The following is a 19,294-nucleotide window of genomic DNA, read 5'->3' as shown; positions in this document are numbered from 1 at the left end:
ATTGTAGCCACAGCTGAGGAGAGCTGCCAAAGAGAGCTGTATCTTTTAAACTAAGAACCTTCTCTTCTCAAATATTTTAAAGTCTACCAAAAGTAGACTTCAAGTTGTGAAAACTGCTGACATGGACATTTACAACTGGTTGAAATTCACAGAGGTAACCGGGTAATAATTATCATCATGCCACACAGAGGAATGAAGTCATAAAGCTGTCTAGTCTTTCCCTCTCCACTCCTCCTCCTCCTCCTTCTCTCTGAATCACTGTACAAACATTAAAACATAAATTCCTAAGCTGTATTGCCTTATTTGTAAAGAAAATGCACTGTATGGCTTGTTAGCTGCAAAGGGAAAACGTCCCAAAACGAACACTAAAACGGGCGTATGATTAAATATGGTGCCTACGTTTTTCATGCCGTAATTTCACTAAGTCCTCCACAAAAAACACGCATGTAATCACTTAGTGCAACTATTCAAGCATAACATGTGGGAGTTTCGGCTTACTATAGTTAGTTTAGTCGTTTGACCCGTGATTGTAGAGAGCGCAAAACCGTCTCTTCCGGGAATGAATGAAGAAGAAAAAAAAGAAAGAAAGAAGAAATGATCCTTTATTAATCCCCTTGGGGAAATTCTTTTCTGCGTTTGACCCATCCCTGGATAGGGAGCAGTGGGCAGCCCTGTGAGGCGCCCGGGGAGCAGTTGGGGGTTCAGTGTCTTGCTCAGGGACACTTCGACATGTGAGCTATGGGGGGACTGGGGATCGAACCGGCTACCTTGTGGTTGCGGGACGACCACTCATCCCCCTGAAAAAAGAGAAAGTCAACTGCGCTTCAGGTCTCTGCTGATTGGTCAAATTCCCCAAAGGCGGGTGGTGTGACATAGAGTGATCTTTGATGATTGGCTGGGTAAAGACCATGTGATTCTTGGATTTACTGAGCTGCCGGAAGGACGTCATATGTACAGGGTGCGGAAGTGTATATATGGTTACTTGCCCGATAAAGACAACCACAATACCAAAACTGTAAGATTATGGAACAGTATATTATATTATTATTTATATTTGTTGTGCAATACTGTTATATCTTCTATATTTTGTGCCTTATTTTTATTTATTTTTTACCTTAAGTTTATTCTAATTCTGTGTGTTAGGAGGACCCAGCAAAATAAGCATTTCATTGTATAGAAAAACTCTGTTATATGTGCATATGAGTAAAAACATCTTGAATCTTGAATCAGTGAGTTTGACTCCAGTGGTGATGTGATTTTTAATCCCCAAAAGTGAAACACTGCATATCAAAAACTTCCTCCATGAGTCATTATCACTGCCATGAGAAAAACAGCTCCAACAAAATCTTCTTTTGAGCTCCTAAAATTCCAAGTGACAATAACCAGTGAGTCATCCTGTCGAACTGCGCCTGATGGGCTGACTATAATTAGAGCGACATAGAGCTGGTATGCTGGAATGCTGTATTATGCCGCAGATTGCCACCATCCAGGATCAACCTCAAGCATAAGTCATGAGCTCATTCACATCCTTTGGCGAAGAGTGGTTTTATATGAGAGCCACCTCATACCTACAGTAAGAGCTTAGATGAGGGTACACAGAGAACCAGAAAGCAGTCTCGTCCGATACACAGATATCGAGGAGGAGAACAAAACCCTGTGTCTATTCTGCAGCGATGTTTGAGTAATTAGTTACTTATGCACATTGAATCTGAAAACTCTACTGTGGGAAAATGAGCACAGGAAAGTCCAGTTTTTGTTCTGGAGTGGAAACAAATGGGAGCTAGTTGCAGTAGTAGAATATGTAGTCAGAAGTATAAATGTGACAGTGTAGATAAATACTCAATCATTCACAAATGTACTTAAGTCAGAGTTCAAAGTGTAAAAACACTTAAAAAAACGAAAGTAAAAGTATTCATTTTGCAGAATGATTTATTTCAGAATAATGTATATTTTAATATTGGATTGATGCAGTAATGTGTATATCACTATGATGTTGCAGCTGGTAAAGGTGGTACATTTTTACTACTTTATACAGTGCTAGCTTGTGTATCTTAACCCCCTATAGAATATGATGGTGAAGTTTAAACCTTGTAACAAAGCTGGCATCCGTAACTTCCCACATGCCATGATGAAGTTAGACATATTCTGACACTGTTGTTTTGCAGACCAACCACTGATAAGAGTGTCCTGTGTTTTCCTCCCTAGCATGCCCTGTTCAGGAGAGCGGTCAGGCGTGTAAGAACCCCTTCAAAGTGTTTCAGGGCTGCATGCGTCTCTTAACTGTGGATAACCAACCAGTTGACCTGATCAAGGTGCAACAAAGGCTCCTGGGAAACTACAGCCACCTGCAGATTGATATGTGCGGCATCATCGACAGGTTAGTCTCACTATCTGAGTTTCTTTTTACTGCTGTGTGTGTGTGGGGGGGGGGGGGAGGGGGGGGGATTGCCGTCTGATTGCCGGCTGATTGCCGTCATTAACTTTTCTGATGATTTTTTTTCCTTGCTTTGTGTATTGAGTTGGTTCAAAGTAGTTTCCACAGTCAATTTGGGATTTGTGAAAACAGTGATAAGAATAAGCACTCACTTTGTGATTTATTTTCATTTTGCCCTTGGTTTTGGACCACATGTTTGAAAATCATATTATAAATGTGTTGCATGAAGCTGGTCTTCCCTTTACCATACTCAACTAGATACACAGGTGGAACATTTTGTATTTTATTAGCTGCTGTCCTCTTTAGAGACAGTTGAAAACACAAGTATAGTTATAGAAGCAGAAAGCTGTAGACGTCCTCAAGGTGCTTTTATTGGCAACACAAAAAAACATTACTGTCAACAAGACTTGGCAATTGTCAATCTATGACTCAAGAATAAACATCTAGACAAGGGAATAATGATTTAAAGCACACTAGCTCTGTTAAAATACAAAACCAACAATTAATTGATTCTACTAACAAGTATTGTCTATGTATTGAAAGCCTAAGATAGCTTTTTTTCTGCACCATATAACTCCATTAAACTCCTTTGTCACAATACACCTGTCCAATGTAGTTCAGTTTCAGTCTATATATTCTTTATACATTCATTAAAATGTTCTATAGCAACACATGGGCTGAGAATGAGGCAGATGAATGCACGGTTGGCTTTGGTCTTTTTATGCATTGTGTTGATAATAACAAAAATATAGAATATCATCAGCCTTATTCTTGAACTGAGCAGTTTGAGAGACACAGAGAGACTTGGGAGTAAACTGGGGAGACATATTAAAGACTTAGCAACCAGAACAGAACTAGTACAAGGTATATTTAAACCACCAATAACCTGAAGGATTTTAAATGGTGCTCACTGGTTGGACCGTCCCAGTGGCTGTCAGTGTGGACAGAAAGTAGCACCTTGGACAGCTCTCTTCCTGCTGACTGACTGAAGTGCAGGACCTTGGAGAGCGCTGCATCAGTCTCTTTTTTCAGAGTTTACTGCATTTGCAGTCATATTTGCTTTTTAAATCCATTCACGTAATATAGATTAATTTATATAAGCTTTGTAATGGGTGTATTTTTCTGTTCAGCAAGTTTTTAACAATGATCTGTGTATATTCAGATAGATGCGTAGATATAAATAAAAATACACATTCACCAAAAAAGAAGTGAGGTGAATAAGAGGTGAATACAAAATAAGGTGCCACCTCACATTCCAATCAAGGGGATGCAAAAAGTCAACCATCTGACAGCCTGCTTACTGAGGGCTTTTGACTCTAGGAAAAGCTATTGAGGAGTATATTTCTTATCATCCACACTTCTCCTTACACACATATATGCAAGTTTCCAAATCTGAACCATCTCCCTGTGGTGGCTGAAAGACTTGAGAATGAAACGTCGAATTAAAAAGATCATGTTGAAGAACCCCTCCCTAATGCACAAGAGAAATCAGGGATTCAAAAGTGAGCAGCAGACATTTATTTTTCCGGTAGCACTTTATAGTAACTACACACTTAGAATTAGTAAAACACGAATAAACGAATAAACACTTAATTCATCACTTATAAAGCATTGTTCCAACATGAACACTCATTAGTAACTCAGTTACTCATTACTCATTACTCATTAGTAACTCAGTTACTAATGAGTGTTCATGTTGGACCAATGCTTTATAACTCATTAGTAATTCAGTTACTAATGAGTGTTCATGTTGGAACAATAAGTGATGAATTAAGTGTTTATTCATGCTTTACTAATGCTAAATAGTGTGTAGTTATTATAAAGTGCTACCATTTTCCCTTGGCCACACTGGCTACACCTAACTGTCTTCATGAGAGAAATAATGTATAAACAAGGACGCTAAAGCTGTCTCCACATGTTGTATCTTGTTTGTTTAAAACCAAGTGCACTACGCGTCAAACTATTTCCATAGAAACTTTAGGAAGCAGCGATTTCCTAGTCTTTTAGTCACGGTGAGGTTGCCAGGCCAAAAGTATTGATCAACCAAGACACATTCTTTTCAACAAGGTTTGAACCACGTTCAATTGCGTACATTGTTGGACATTCTCTCCCTGATGCCATTCATGGTGTTGCACTGGGCTGTACATACGAAGAGTAACGGAAATTGTGAAAATAATTGGGGGGAACAAGACATACGTTTATTTTATTATTTACATTTTTGAAAAATATATAAATAGTTTGACGGCTCCAAAATCTGACGTGAAAAGGGTTGAAGGAGGGTGTGGCAGACATTGTTTGAAGCATACCGACACCTTTAGGACACACTTGCTGTACTCCCTCCGGCAGACCTCTCCTCACTGTACGAGCATGTGTTTTGAAGCAAGATCAATGAAGCTGTCTGAAGGCAGTAATTCTGACCTCTTCGCTTCTGTCAGGTTCCTGACAACTAAATAATACACCTTGTCAAAACACACACACACACACACACACACACACACACACACACACACACACACACACACACACACACACACAAAGAAACACAGGTCACCAAGAGGTCCAGTTTTCTTGTTTTATTTAACGATCTGTCTGTCAGCTATAGTGACTCTATGTCTGCACTCACATCATAGAAAAGATGTGTAGTATAGATTTAGTGTGACAGGTTCACAACTTCATCCAGGCTTGTGTTTCTGAACCTCTGTAATTTTCTCTGTGTTCATATTGAGTTGCAAACTGGATTGCGAACAATTACTGAAAACTCCACCAATGCTGCAGGATAGAGTTGCCTACTGAGTTGCTTGACTTCCAATTATTTTACAGAGGAAATCAGGTTTAATAGTTCAATCAAAATGTTGATGATGATCTTAAAATGAAAGTGAATGTTGAAGAAATTTAATTTCAACCCTGTTTTAATCAGGGTAGATCTGTCGGATTGTATGTACAGGTGGAGAAGTTGGGATTGGGAGTAACAGCTTTCCTGAGCTTAACCCAGGTGGTGCTTTATTGTTGGACTTTAGTGCTAGTCATGGATTGACCAAAACAAACACCATGTTCGATTGTCGGGTGGTTCATAATGATACTTGGTACCAGAACATCCGAGGCCAAAGATTAGTCATCGACCTTGTGGTCGTAACGTCAGATCTGCAGCCGTGGTTGGTTTTCAGTAGTAGTCTGGCGGACAGGTAAACCCAAGCATGTAGGGGGAGACTGGGAAGGTCTGGCTGAAGCCCCTGTCATCCCGGGGGAGACCGGCACATGTCCAAAGCCTCCATTGTGGAAGCGGCTGCTAGGAGTTGTGGTTGGGAAGCCATCTGTGTCAGTTGTGGCGGCAACCTAAGAGGGAGGCCTTTCAGGCTGGTCCAGGTGTGTCTAACAGCAGACAGGTACTGGTTGGCCAGAAGAGCTGCAGCGGTTGTCAAGGGGAAAAACGGGTGTTGGAGGAGTTCAGGAAGATGATGGAGAAGGTCTTTAATTTGGCCTTCAGGGAGTTATGGCAAACTGTTACATGATTCAGAAAGGAAAAGCAGGGCTGGGCTCAGGCTGTGCTCAGCAGGGGAGGAGAACTGCAGACCCAGAACTGGGGATATTGTCAAAAAAAAGCACTTTGAGGAAGTCCTGAACTCAACCAGCACATCCTCATGAAGGTTGTGGTCATATTTCTAAACTATTCTCCCCTCTGCTGCTGTCAGTTGTCATTTCTGACTTCTTCATTCACCTCTAGTCCTGCTCCACATCCCATCAGCTCCCTTCTCCACCACCCCCACTAGACTGCAGGGGGGAATGTTCCTGAACTAACCACGGCATCACTGCCCCCTTTAATAGACTGTGTCACAATGAGGTCTAATCTCCATGTAGCACCATGTGATAAATTCAAATTGACTCTAAATGAGAGACCTCCTTATTGGAATCAGCGTATTAGTACTCAACTAGAGTTAATTAACTCTAATTAATAACTTGGAACTGTTTTGCAGCTGACTTCTTAATGTTATAGGCCATTAACAAAAGATGACCTCCCCTCGCCTCTAATAGCACCACTTTAAGCACAAATTAAAACAAGTTTGATCAGAGGCTGTTGAGAAAAATGTCCTGTTCGCATTTTAGGAGAAACTCAGAAATGAAGGCACAAAACACAGTTCCATGTCTTGAAAAAAACTTTCCTTTTATAAAAACCTGTAAATAAATATAAGGTTTCATTGTTTTTTTCGAGACAGGGTTGGGTTGGAGTCTAAGAGTTTTGTCTCTGTCTGATGCAATGCTAGTTAACAATACTAACAAAGGTATGTTTCAACTTCTGCTTCCTCTCTGAACATGCACCTGTGCTCCACTTGAAAAAAAACTTGTGAAGTTTACATCTATAAAAAAGATTGGAACTTTCTAAATTCTAAGGCTGCTTTTATTCAGATCCCTCCCACGCACCTGCTCATGAGAACAGACAGGTGTGCTCAATGCCGGTTGTTCCTTTTCATATCAAAATCCTTGAGAAACATTGTATTTTTAAGTTTGAACAGACACTAAGGTTCTCTCTCCCTCTCTGTGTCTGTGCCTCTGTCTGTCTCTCAGGTGCTCGCCCAGTCACTGTGAACATGGAGGTAGATGCACTCAGTCCTGGAGCACCTTCCACTGTAACTGCTCCAACAGCGGCTACAGAGGAGCCACCTGCCACAGCTGTAAGCAACCAGCAACAGGGCATCTGCAGGTCTTTCAAATGCTTGATGCCTAAAATATAATGATGAGAATGGAAGTTATTCAAGTGTGGAAATGTGCTCAGTACTTTTTAATGACCTTATCATCATCATTATGCTGTAAGGGCATGTTTTAAAGACATCACCTTATAAGTTAATATGATAAACATGTTGGCAAGCCGTTCTCTATTTATCAATTCAGCAGATATTGAAACGTGATAATTATCCATGGGTTCATCACTAAAAGCCATAGTTTGCCACCTATCGTTAATAACTATAATGATAATAAGAATAACTATACATAAAACATTTTTTTCAAAACAAGGTGCAAAGTCCTTTTGCATTTGCAATTGTGACAATTTGAAAGGACTGTAAGGAAAAAATAAAATATTATAAGAAAAAACAAGAAGAAAGTCTAAAATAATGAGCATAATAGGACCAAGATGATAAGAAATACAATTCCACAATGTGTCTGTGCCTATGATAATAATAAAAAATAAAAATATAAAACATATATAAATTAGAGAAGCTTTCAAAGTAATAACAAGGTAAAGCAAGCTAAATGAGACGGATGTTCTTCATACATTTAAATAAATAAAAAGACCGTTTATTATTTGTTGTTTATATGAAAGGGTTATGTGTAAAGTAACATTTGAAGTATGTTGCAGTACATGCTAAACATTAATAGACAAGGAACTGGATTTCAAATTCTACATAAATCCAGCCCACAATTATCATTTATATAAGAAGGAAAAACACTTGAAATATAATTGTGGATTTGTGTCCATAGATCTAACAAGACAATAGAATTATAGTTGGAAAAATCTATATGTGTTATAACTTGTCTCATGCATGTTACAGTACATGCTTATGATATAAATACTATTAATGTTATGAGCTTTTGTTGTGTTTTTTTAATACAATGCAGTTGAACATATTTCACCCCCTCTTACTATTTGAAAGTTTTTTTTTCTTAGATAACTGAAAAAGCAAAATACAATATTGGAAACAGAAATAGAGTCATCACCTTTCTCCTTATTAACTCCTTGTGCAATATCTAATATCAAATGTTGGAGAAACTGTGAATAAAGTCTTTGATTAATAGAGAATAGGATTAATCCAGTATTCCAGTCATGTTCTCGTTGCTTCTAAGTGCTTAACCCCTAACACTTAATTTACTTTTCCCCAACTCCATTGTTTCAGAACTTTAATTAGCCGTGTTCAATCGGGAATAGACTAAACAGATTGTTGGTACTTTATTATACTGAGTAAATTAGATTTTCATTTCATTTGAAAGTTTTAAAAGCTTGGCTTCCTGACACCTACAGATGGCACACTACATTATTTGATTTGTTAGTTTTACATGTGTGTGCATATTTGTGTGATGTATATTTGTGCAACTCTAGCCAAGTCTAAAGGGATGAGAGGTTCAACCCCTATCCCTCAAACTGTATAATTTGGTCACAGACAGAGAACCACTTAAAGACAATTTAGCAGTATTTTTTGTTGAAAAAAAAACAGAGGATAAAGCAATTTCCTTTATTTGGGAGCATAAACAATACGATTTATTGAGAAACGAGAGATTGCTTCCATGTTTTTATTGTAAGGAACTCCCTTTTTGTTTGCCGAACAACAGGCTGATTTGATTAAAGGTGAAAACAAATGGTGTGCCTAAACTGGTCAGTATTGAGATAAGACAATATGTTCTACTGAAATTGAACTGCTGCAGTTTTGTAAAATACACGAAACAATGACTAAAAACATCTCTGAACACATCCGTTGCACATTTTGCTTCATCATATACTGTGTAAATCAAATGAAATATGCTTTTAATATAAAATGAGCTTAAACAAGCTTGTGGATACGTTTGCACCAAATTGGATATGCTGCTTCTTAGCAAAAATAGCCTTATTGGTAATACTTAATACAGAAATAAAGTCTCACTTTATCCACTGAAAGGCAAGCGATGAAATAACAGTGGCATCCTGATGTAGACGAAATCCACAATATCCACCCTCTTCCATTTCAAACAGCACACATCAAGGACAGAATCAGCGAATGTGCTGCTAACTTCCTGCTACTTATTAAGTAATTAGATTTTAGAGGTATGTGAGGTTTACAGGCAATTCATTAAGACACTTACAGATCAAAATGATTGTCAAACAGTAATGACACACACATAGATACAGAGAAAGTCATGTTTATAAGCATAGTGCTGTAGCTTTCCTCCGCTTGAACATTAACTACTATTTTTCTGCGCAAATCTAATATTGAACCCTTGTGCAAAATGTTCTTTAATTCTGATGAAATAACTTTGGGCTTCTTTATTGAAAGTTTCTTAGAGATAGTTTTTAAAAGTGCGGGTTAAAACACTTCCCACACCTTTTTATATTTAGTCTCGAGAGCAACGATACTATAATTCTTTTTGTGTGTGTTCAAAACAGTTCTATATATTGCTGTCAGAACATTTGAACTAGAATGAAAGACTTCTTGTTAGGCTCAGAACAAACCGCAAAATCATTTAACTCACACCCTGGTGATATGGAAATGGAAAGGAGAGAAGATAGAAAGATGAAACCTGAAAAAAAGAGGATTGGAAGAAGTTATACAGAGAGAAAGATAAGGAGAGAGTGAGGATAGGACCAAGAGGGAGTTATAGAGCAGAAGAGCATGTCAGAAAAGCAAAGTGAGTCCTAAGGCGCACTGTTCTTTCTACATAAATGGGTTTCAACATGGAGACTGCCGACAGTATTTTTAGGTGAGTCAAATTAGAAATGAAAGAGATTCAGGCTTTGATTACACCACCAAACTTTGATTGAATCTTTTTACGCTCTGGTGGTATGATCAGCTCAAGGCTGCATCAGGGACAAATGCAGGTTCCCACACACACACACACACACACACACACACACACACACACACACACACACACACACACACACACACACACACACATGCACACACACACACACACACACACACACACACTATTTTCAATATTTGGGGTCGAAACCTTTCTCGTGCTCTATCAGTGAACTGTTTAAAGGGTTTCACTGACATGAGAAAAAGAAAAACCACACATGTATACAATGTGGGGTTTTCCACTGTCCATTAATTAACTCTCTCTTTATATTTTAGAATATTGTTTGTGCGCAAACCCGATATAACCAGAGGGAATCATATACATGTTTTGCACTTTTTTAAATATGAAGTTTATTGTTAAATAACTGGTTTGATTTATTGATGCCTTTTGTTTTGTTCATCTTGTTGGCCTTCACTGTCCTGCCTCTGGAGAAATTCACACCTGAAAGGCAATCACGAGATATTATAATACAGTTTGGAAACAAGCAGCTTTCTTCAGATTATGTTAATCATTTCCAGTTTTTTTCAAAAAACTATTTGTGATTATTTGCATACTGTTTATGTATGACAGTAAACAAAAATATCTGAAGATATTGGTGAGTAGACAATTACAATACATGACAAGGTATTTCATTGTTTCTGGTGATTGTCTATCTTGTTATGCACAAGTTAAATGATAACTAAACGCATGCTTGCTTAACTATCTCAGTGGCACAGGACAGAATTACCATTATGATGCGGACAATTCTGTTGACTTAGCCACATCTTTGACACATATGAAGCATAGTGTTTGTTTAGGCCGAGCACTGAAGTCCCACTCAGCTGTCACAATAGCTTTGACTTATTGATGACTCATCCGGTCAGCTACCAGCTGACTCGTGTTTTATAAACTCAGCCTTCACTGTCACTCTGCTGATGCCAACACTGATTGAGTTACTGTTGCAACTCCTTCCACCACCCCAACTTCTTGCATCCCTGGTATTGTTATCTTGATGGGTAGTTCTCCAAGCGGACACCTTATTGTTGCTTGGATTCTTTAAGAGCTCCCTCAAGTTTCTTACTTTACTACAATTTGCAATAAATGATCCATTAATCTAACAAGTGTCTCTGACTGAATCGGAGCCAGCAATGCAGATGGAAGTGTAGTCTTGAACGATGCTTTTAGGAGTTGACTGGGGCAACGTTTCCTCACAAATCTGATCGTGAGAAGATGTATTATTGTTGATATGCGATTAATTCTTTTTTTTTCACAGCGAGATATGAAAAGTCATGTGAGGAGTACAAACACAAAGGCAACACATCAGGACATTATCACATAGACGTGGACGGCAGTGGACCAATCAAATCCCAGCTCATCTACTGTAACATGACAGGTAACACACAAAAACACACATCTTCACTCATGTACACACACCATATATGAATATGTTTATTGATGTATTTATTTATTTATCCCCGTCTGTCTGTCTCATCTTGTTGTCTGTCCACCAGAAGACATGGCATGGATGGTGATCCATCACAATAACACAGAACTGACGAGAGTGCGTTCCTCCCCTGAGCGAAACCAACAGTCAGCCCACTTCGACTACGCTACTGAAGAGGAGCAGTTTGCAGCCGTCATCAATCAATCAGAGCACTGTGAGCAGGAACTGTCCTACCACTGCAGGAAGTCCCGCCTCCTCAACACACCAGGTAAGACTTATGCCCACAGATGCTTTCTGTATATCTGAGTTATTGAGATGGGATATTTTGGAGGAATGTGTACATTTTATTGTCATTGTTTGTGTTGTTTTATTGCATTTCTGTGAGTTTGAGTGTGTTAAAGATGGAGGATGATGGCATGATGGAGTGGTAGGTACAAAGGTCTTTGCAAAGCAAGCTTTTCTGTATCTGAGGGATCTATATCTGGAAAAGGAAAGGGGTGGTGTGAAGTGCTGATTTAGTTAATTTAGAACCTAATTAAAACATCAATTACATTTAAAATGTGCATTTTATCCCCTTCACTCTACTGCAGCAGCTCAAGGTTTATTTGCACCATCACTTGATTTCTTCAGTAATTCATCAGCTGCTATTGTTTCCAGGTTGTTTTTATTATTCCTTCTTCTGAAGACATTGTGTTTTTTAGTGGTCGGGTTAAAAATGTATTTATTTATGGTATTTATTGGTTTTATTGCCAAAATAATCTACATATTACATGTTCTTACTGTAAGAGTGAAATTGTATAATATAAACTTAATTACATGTATTAGTTATGACCACTAGTCAGCGCTGTTCGGGCGTCTGGAGGTGAGAGGGCAAAGTGAGGGGGAGAAGAAGAGATATGGAGAGAGAAGACGTGGACTTGGCGGTGCGGTTGGATTGTGGAGTTGTTGACTAAAGTAATGAGGAAAACCCATAACGTGTTTGACTGATTTATTCCTGCTGATACACCCACGTCACTTACATTACCTTTACTCATATACAAGGGAAAGTAGACATTGAGTTTCAAACTGCACTGAAGAAAGATGCTCTTTTTGTCATCAGTGAACCATCATTGAGTATCTCAGCAAAACATACATTTTACTTACTTATTAGGGAGAGGTGTCTTCATAAAGTAGCTGCCCATTTTCTGTCCAATTTTAGCGGAGAAAACTGCAGCGATGCACGGTCAAGGCTGTAAGAGAGACAAGTGTAGTGGTTTGTGTAGAAATCCTAAATGAATGGGTGTTGTGGTGACAGCCAGATGGAAGATGATGAATAAAGGGGGAAGGTGATGGAAATTGACATGAAGACATTTATATGTCCCATTTGATTTGCAAGTCAAATGCTGACTTAATTCATCAACAGAATGTTTTGTTATGAGAACATAGATGAGTGCGGAATCTGTTAGAAACACTTTTCATTCAAACGTCAGCTACTGTAGAAGTCATTGTCCCACCTCTTTGTTGAATTATGTGAAATAAATTTTTTTAACTTTCATCACTTTAGCAAAACAGGCACTAATTTGCAATAACTGTTATGTACGCATATTCATGGACACAATTTCACAACTTTGCAAACACTTGACCACTGTGTATGTGTGTGTATGTATGGGTGAGTCTTTCTCAGCCTAGTTGCTAGGATTTTTTTTTCTGCCAACCACAGATGCATTGAATGTTAATGTTTTTGCATTCGGTCAGTGCAAGTGACTTAATACAGTAAGTGATGTTGCCGGCTGAGGATTTTGGGTTGTGGTGTATATTTGTGTGTGTTTGTGTGTGTGTGTTTCAGAGGGTTCTCCATTCACCTGGTGGGTGGGAGGTCCGGGTCCAGGTGAGATCCAGACGTATTGGGGCGGGGCTCTGCCGGGCAGCCGGCAGTGTGCCTGTGGTCTGCAGGACAACTGTCTGGATTCAAATCACTACTGCAACTGTGATGCCGACTACGACCAATGGTACTGTACCTTATTGTGGGAGTTAGAAAAAGTGAAGACGTTTTGTAATGCAAGACACATTTCCACAGAATACATGTTCAGCCATGCTGGCATTATGACACTTGAGGTTGGTGTAGCAATTTGGTCTGTACTGAACTATTTGATGGATTTATATTAAATATTTTTAGTGACATTAATGACATAATGTACATACATCCATGTCCCTCGACGATGAATCCTACTGACTTTTGGTGTTATCAAAAAATGGTGGTTTATGACCAAATATCTGCGATACTAATGTAATTCCCGTCAGCCCCTTTACTTTGTGCTGCCAAATGTTAGCATGCTAATATGCTAAATGTAGACGGTGAACATAGTTAATGTGGACAAGCTGGTGTTAAGCACTTATCCTGTTATCATTTTTAGCATGTTAGAATGCTGATTTAACTCAAAGCACCACTGTATCAAACTGAACTGCATTTGTACCACAGTAAATTATTAAACATTGTATTATCACTGAAATTGTTTGGATGGACCAACTATAAAAGGAAATATTTTAAGGATAGATATAAAATAACCTATAAGATGGTCTTTGTAAATAAAACTACTACTCCTGAGAGTCAATGATTCAGTGGAATCTGCCCTACTGCTCCAATAAAGTCATTAATTAACAATGCAGTGTTTACCAGCAGGGCATTCTGCCGTACTGGACAGCCATGAGACATCCAGGATGAATCTCAAGATATTTCAGCATCCCTCTTCATGTTTTATCCACTCCTGTATTTAAATCCGTTTATCCATGCTGTAAGCAATTCTGTATTTAGGTCACCTTCCCCAATCCTGGAACCAATTTTGCAGTTATTACCATTTTCCCACATTGTAACCAATCCTGCAACTGTCTGCTTCGCCAAAGGTCCTTCTCTCTATTATCCCACTGCCTTAATCTGTGCGACTCCTACTTTATTCTTATAGACTTTATTCTGTCGTCAATCTCTCATCACGTTTGCGGCGCTGTGTGGGCTCGCAGTGCTCGATCTATTTTCTGACAAAATGTTCACAGCAGCGAGGCACCATTTGAAACACCACAGAGCCTAGAGAGTGACTAGTGGTGGTGGATGTGCAGATGAATCACTCAGCCTACGTTCATTAGGAAAACGGTTCCACCAAACGTCTGCAGAGACATGTTGTGTCAGCTGCAATGCTCGTCTTCATTTGCTTGTGAACAAATGAAGACATTGGAGAGCTCAATGTTACAGTTTGTCCCACTTTACTAAAACTGTTTGATCTGACTTCAAGTGGCCACACGTTTTACATTGCTTATGTACAGTATGTATGATCAATCAACTTTTTAATTTGTAATCTTTGCAACCTTCTTCACCTCCTCTTCTTTCCACATAATTCGTTCCTTTTTTCTGTTCTAATCAACCTCCTTCTCTTCTTCTTCCCCACATCGTCTTTTTCTACACCTTTCTTATTATGTGCTTCTTCATTATCCTCCTTAACTTGTTCCTTCCTCCAATCCTCCTTGTTTTTCACCTGTGTGACTCCTTCCTCTTCTTCTTGTCTTTCTCCTTCTCCACACCTCCATTTTTCCTCTTGTCATTGTCTTCCCTCTCCACCACTGTCTTCTTCATCTTCTTACCCACCCTCCTCCTCTTATTTTGCTCTTCCCTTTCTTCTTTCTCTCTTTATTCCTTTGCTTTTTCTTCTTCTTATGTGCTTTTCTGTTATCCTTCTCCCCATCCACCTTCCCTTGTTGTCCTTCCTTTCCCCTTCATTTCCAACTTTCTTCTTTTGCTTCCTCTCCTCCTCTTTTTATTCTTGTCTTCCCCATCTTTTCCTTCTTCCACATGTTTTTCTCCCCCTCTTTTGTCTTGTTTTTTTCTTCTCCTCCACATCTTTCTTCTTCTACTTCTTGTAATCCTTCTCCTTCTTACTCCTCTTTTTCTTTTCTGCCTCCTTCTTGTCTTGTCATTTTCCTCCTCTTCCTTGTCCTCCTCACCCTCCTCATTGACAGGGCTGATGACTCAGGTCTACTCACCCATAAGGAGAGCCTCCCAATCAGGTCTTTGGTGCTGGGTGACATCCAGCGGGCAGGGTCAGAGGCCGCCTACAGGGTGGGACCCCTACGTTGTCATGGAGACAGTAAGTCCATTTCAGTTGCTGGTTATTGTTTGTCAAGATGTTGGTGCCAATGTTGTCACTTCGTTTTTTCTCCATATGTATTCTTCCCTATTCAAATCGTTCTATACTACACATATGTGTTTTGATGGCATTGAAATTAATCAATGAATTGCCATATGGTTGGAGTAAAGGAGGAAGTCACGTTACACGGTGTTAGGAGCAATAACGTCTGTGTGTGGAGGTCGGCATACACAACATGGAGCGTCGTAGCTTGAAGCATTGGGCCACAGACCAGCTGCCGTATTGTCACTCTTGCCCATCAGAAGCAAAGGTGGTTATAATGACAGGGTGGTAGTTTTGTTGCCTAAACCTTGCCAATTTGTTTACTGTAAAAATGTAGGCCTATTTTAAGAAGCGGAAATTGACACATGCATACCTGATGCTCGAGGTGTACCTAGACTAGAGTGACACAGTTAGACGCTCAGAGCTACTGACCAAGCTGTCGTATTTAATGAGTTGTTGGACTCTTCGGTGAATTGAACTACAGGAATCTGTGTATCCAATCGTCCTCCTGCCATTTCATTTCCTAGTGGAAAATTGGTTAATAGGCCAATTACACAAGCTAATTAGTAGACCAGCAACTAAAATATGACTTACTTTGTACTCTAATAACAACCTCCAGTGAAAAGATATAAAACTAATCTAAGTGATTAATTTCACCTTGTTTTAATTGCCTCTAATTTCAGCCTTCAGTTTAATGAGTAAATTAATTAATAAATAAGCACCATGAGAGATAAATCAACACAAATGAGATAGCGTCCCTGGAGTTATGACTTTGTTCTCGGCTAATTTGCTGAACAGTTGGTGCATTTGTTTACTACACGGATTTCATTATACAGCCATCATAATGAGATTTCTTTAAATAAGCTGTGTTCCAGACGGATATGTTCACTTTTTGAAAGAAAAAACTCATATTTAAACTCTTTTTTAGAAAAACAAAAGATAAGGAAGCATATGAAGCATTTAAGCACTTTGTTTAACACTTTCAGAGAACTTCTGGAACGCTGCGTTTTTTGACAAGGAGACATCTTACCTTCACTTTCCCACCTTCCATGGAGAGCTGAATGCAGACATCGCTTTCCTGTTCAAGACAAAGTCCTTCTCTGGGGTCTTCTTGGAGAATCTTGGCATCAAGGACTTCATCCGGATTGAACTCAGCTGTAAGTGTAATCTAAACAATATAATATAAAAGACAGCAACAACCAACAAGAGCATGATGATGTTAAAGTTCCCCTGTTTTTACTTTCATAAGTGACAAAAGAGAGCGCTTTTCATTTCCTGTTTTCTACTGACAGTCCAAAGTTTATTTTTAACCATGACAATGCAACACAAACCATAATGTTTCCCGACCCATAATGAAGTAAGCAAAGTGCATATCTTAACCCAAATTGTGGTCTTTACCTAAACTTTTCCAGGCCTTTACCATAGAAAAAAAGAACAGATTTTTTGTTTTATTTTTAAGTCTTGAAAGTCACTTTTAAATGATATCCTGCTGATAGTGGTGTCAGATCAGAAAATGCTCTAACCTAAATTTAATGTTCTTTATAGTGCAATAATAAATGAGTATGCTGCAGAGAAAAAGATGCTTTTATCTTAGTTTGTTTTGTGGAAGTTAAAAAAGAAGTCTGTCGCATGAAATCCAAGAAACAACAGTTTGACAAGTGATCTGTGGGAATTACACACACACACACACACACAGGACACATGATAACCCTCCTCCTTGAGGAAACCCCCGGCATTAGTAAGCACATCTCTTATCTCACTGCAGCTCTATTACTGTTATTATGCCAGCTGGTGTTCTTTCAGACTCGGTATCAGTATCACTGCTGTTACAGTAACGTGACTGGAGCTGGACCAGAGAAAAACCTCCAAATGAAGTCTCTGGATTTCTCTATCAAATAGTTCCACAATCCACCAGCGGTACAGCTGTACCTCGACTGTCAGTATCATTCATGATGGATGATGATGTTGTGCTCATGCACATGTCACCTCTCTGATAACTTATGTTGTGTGAAGTGTAGGCACGCTGGCAGTGTTGTGATGGATGAACAGACTCCATGTGGCCTTCAGCTCACCTCTTTATTATAGGTTAAGTTCTAAACCTAATAGAGCTGTAGAGATTAATGACTGCAGCATGCGTACCTACATTAAGTTAGGTGTTTTAGTCCCACTGTAGTGGCACATACTTACTACGTACTTGAAGAAGAAAGTGCACTGCATTGGATTTGTGCCCACTAGAAGCTTCTATTAAGACATGAGAATGTACCACCTGTCATATATGACAGGTGGTACATTCTCATGTCTTAACAGTTGAATGTTTTCTCTCCGTGTGATGTATCAGCAAAGTCAGGGCTGGAAAGTACATTCACTCAAGAACTGTACTTAGGTACAAGTTTGAGTATTTACATGTAATGCTACTCTCTACTTCTACTCCACTGGATAGGCAAATACTGTATTTTTACTCCGCTTCTATTGCTTTGCAGATTAAAATGAATAATGCAAAAATATAATCAACAAAGAAATTTAGATATATTGTTTTAGATTTAGATAAGATAAAATAAAGTTATTATTTCCCTATTTACCAGTTAGTAGTTTAATAAGCAATTAAAATTAGCTCCATCTTTAGCTACTAAATTATAGTCATGAACGCATTAATGCATCAATGATATATAATATAATAATATAATATAATATAAAGCCTATCCTTTTATTTTTGGTACGTTATGCATATTTTAATTGCAAATATTTTTGCAACTTTAACTTTTTGGATTGTTATATAGAGTATTTATGGTATTGCTACTTTTACTTCAGTAAAATATATTCATACTTCTTCCACTTCTGAACAAAGTGGAGAACAGTGAAGTTTACTATTACGGCTCTCTGAGGCTGTAATAGTAAACTTCATCAAAGTGCAATCCATCCATAGTTGTGCAGATATCTAGCTTAAAACCACAAATGTCAACCTGCTTGTGGCACTACAGGAAAAGTCAACGAATCATTACGAGTCATCCAAACGTTTCATAGCAATCTGTCCAATAATTGTTTAGATATTTCAGTCTGGACCAAAGCAGTGGTTTGCCCACCTGCAAAGTTAATGGACCAGTAAATGCGATAATTTTGCTATGCTACTAGTTCCAAATGAAATTATTAAGCAATTCATAGCCAGATGACACAATTCTCATTCACAGTGAGCCTACACAATTAGCACTAGATGTGGAAATTGTGATTAGATGTTATCTCAATATTACAAAGAATGAAGATCTGAAGTGAAGAGAAACTGAGCTAAGAGCTGCTTGTATGCTGACTGTGCAGAGCTAGATTGAAGAAGGTAATAGCTCGAGATAAGGTTGATACAACACAACTGCAAGATCTCTGACTGGTGCTCAAGCTTGGTATCAGCAGTGAAACACAACACACAAACAACACACAGAGAAACTAACAGATGTCAGTCTGTAGCTGTCTGGCCTTGAGCTGGTCTCTGAATCATCTCAGAGCTGTGTCCAGCTGTCTGTCCATCCTGCCAGCAGATGGTCTGATGGGAGGAAGTCCCTTCACACTTCTGCCAACATATTATGATGGAGGAACACGACTCACTAATGGGTTCATTGAAAGATGACACAGTGTGGGGAAAATGCTTTTACAATTAACAACAATGACACAAAGTCTGTTGCATTTTTACAACAAATGATAAATGGTTAGAAAACAAAATATTTTCTTAAAGGTTCTTTTGCAAAGATTATT

At 38.7% G+C, this 19,294-nt stretch overlaps 1 protein-coding gene across 1 annotated transcript in view; it reads left to right on the top strand.

Annotated features, from left to right (window-relative positions):
• LOC306739280 (contactin-associated protein-like 4) overlaps nucleotides 1–19,294 on the top strand; it is a gene marked incomplete at both ends in the record, with an annotated part of 81,700 nt that overhangs the window by 41,172 nt on the left and 21,234 nt on the right. Inside the window, 7 exons of the mRNA XM_079221259.1 lie at nucleotides 2,206–2,377; nucleotides 6,995–7,101; nucleotides 11,232–11,351; nucleotides 11,470–11,670; nucleotides 13,228–13,390; nucleotides 15,387–15,514; nucleotides 16,543–16,713. Of these exons, the coding sequence (XP_079077385.1) occupies nucleotides 2,206–2,377; nucleotides 6,995–7,101; nucleotides 11,232–11,351; nucleotides 11,470–11,670; nucleotides 13,228–13,390; nucleotides 15,387–15,514; nucleotides 16,543–16,713 (1,062 nt within the window). The remainder of the gene's footprint in view (nucleotides 1–2,205; nucleotides 2,378–6,994; nucleotides 7,102–11,231; nucleotides 11,352–11,469; nucleotides 11,671–13,227; nucleotides 13,391–15,386; nucleotides 15,515–16,542; nucleotides 16,714–19,294) is intronic.

The sequence above is a fragment of the Taurulus bubalis genome (genome assembly GCF_910589615.1).
Source record: "Taurulus bubalis genome assembly, chromosome: 7".
NCBI lineage: Eukaryota > Metazoa > Chordata > Actinopteri > Perciformes > Cottidae > Taurulus > Taurulus bubalis.
The sequence above is the reverse complement of the archived record's forward strand: the minus strand, read 5'-3'. Positions and strand labels throughout refer to the sequence as shown.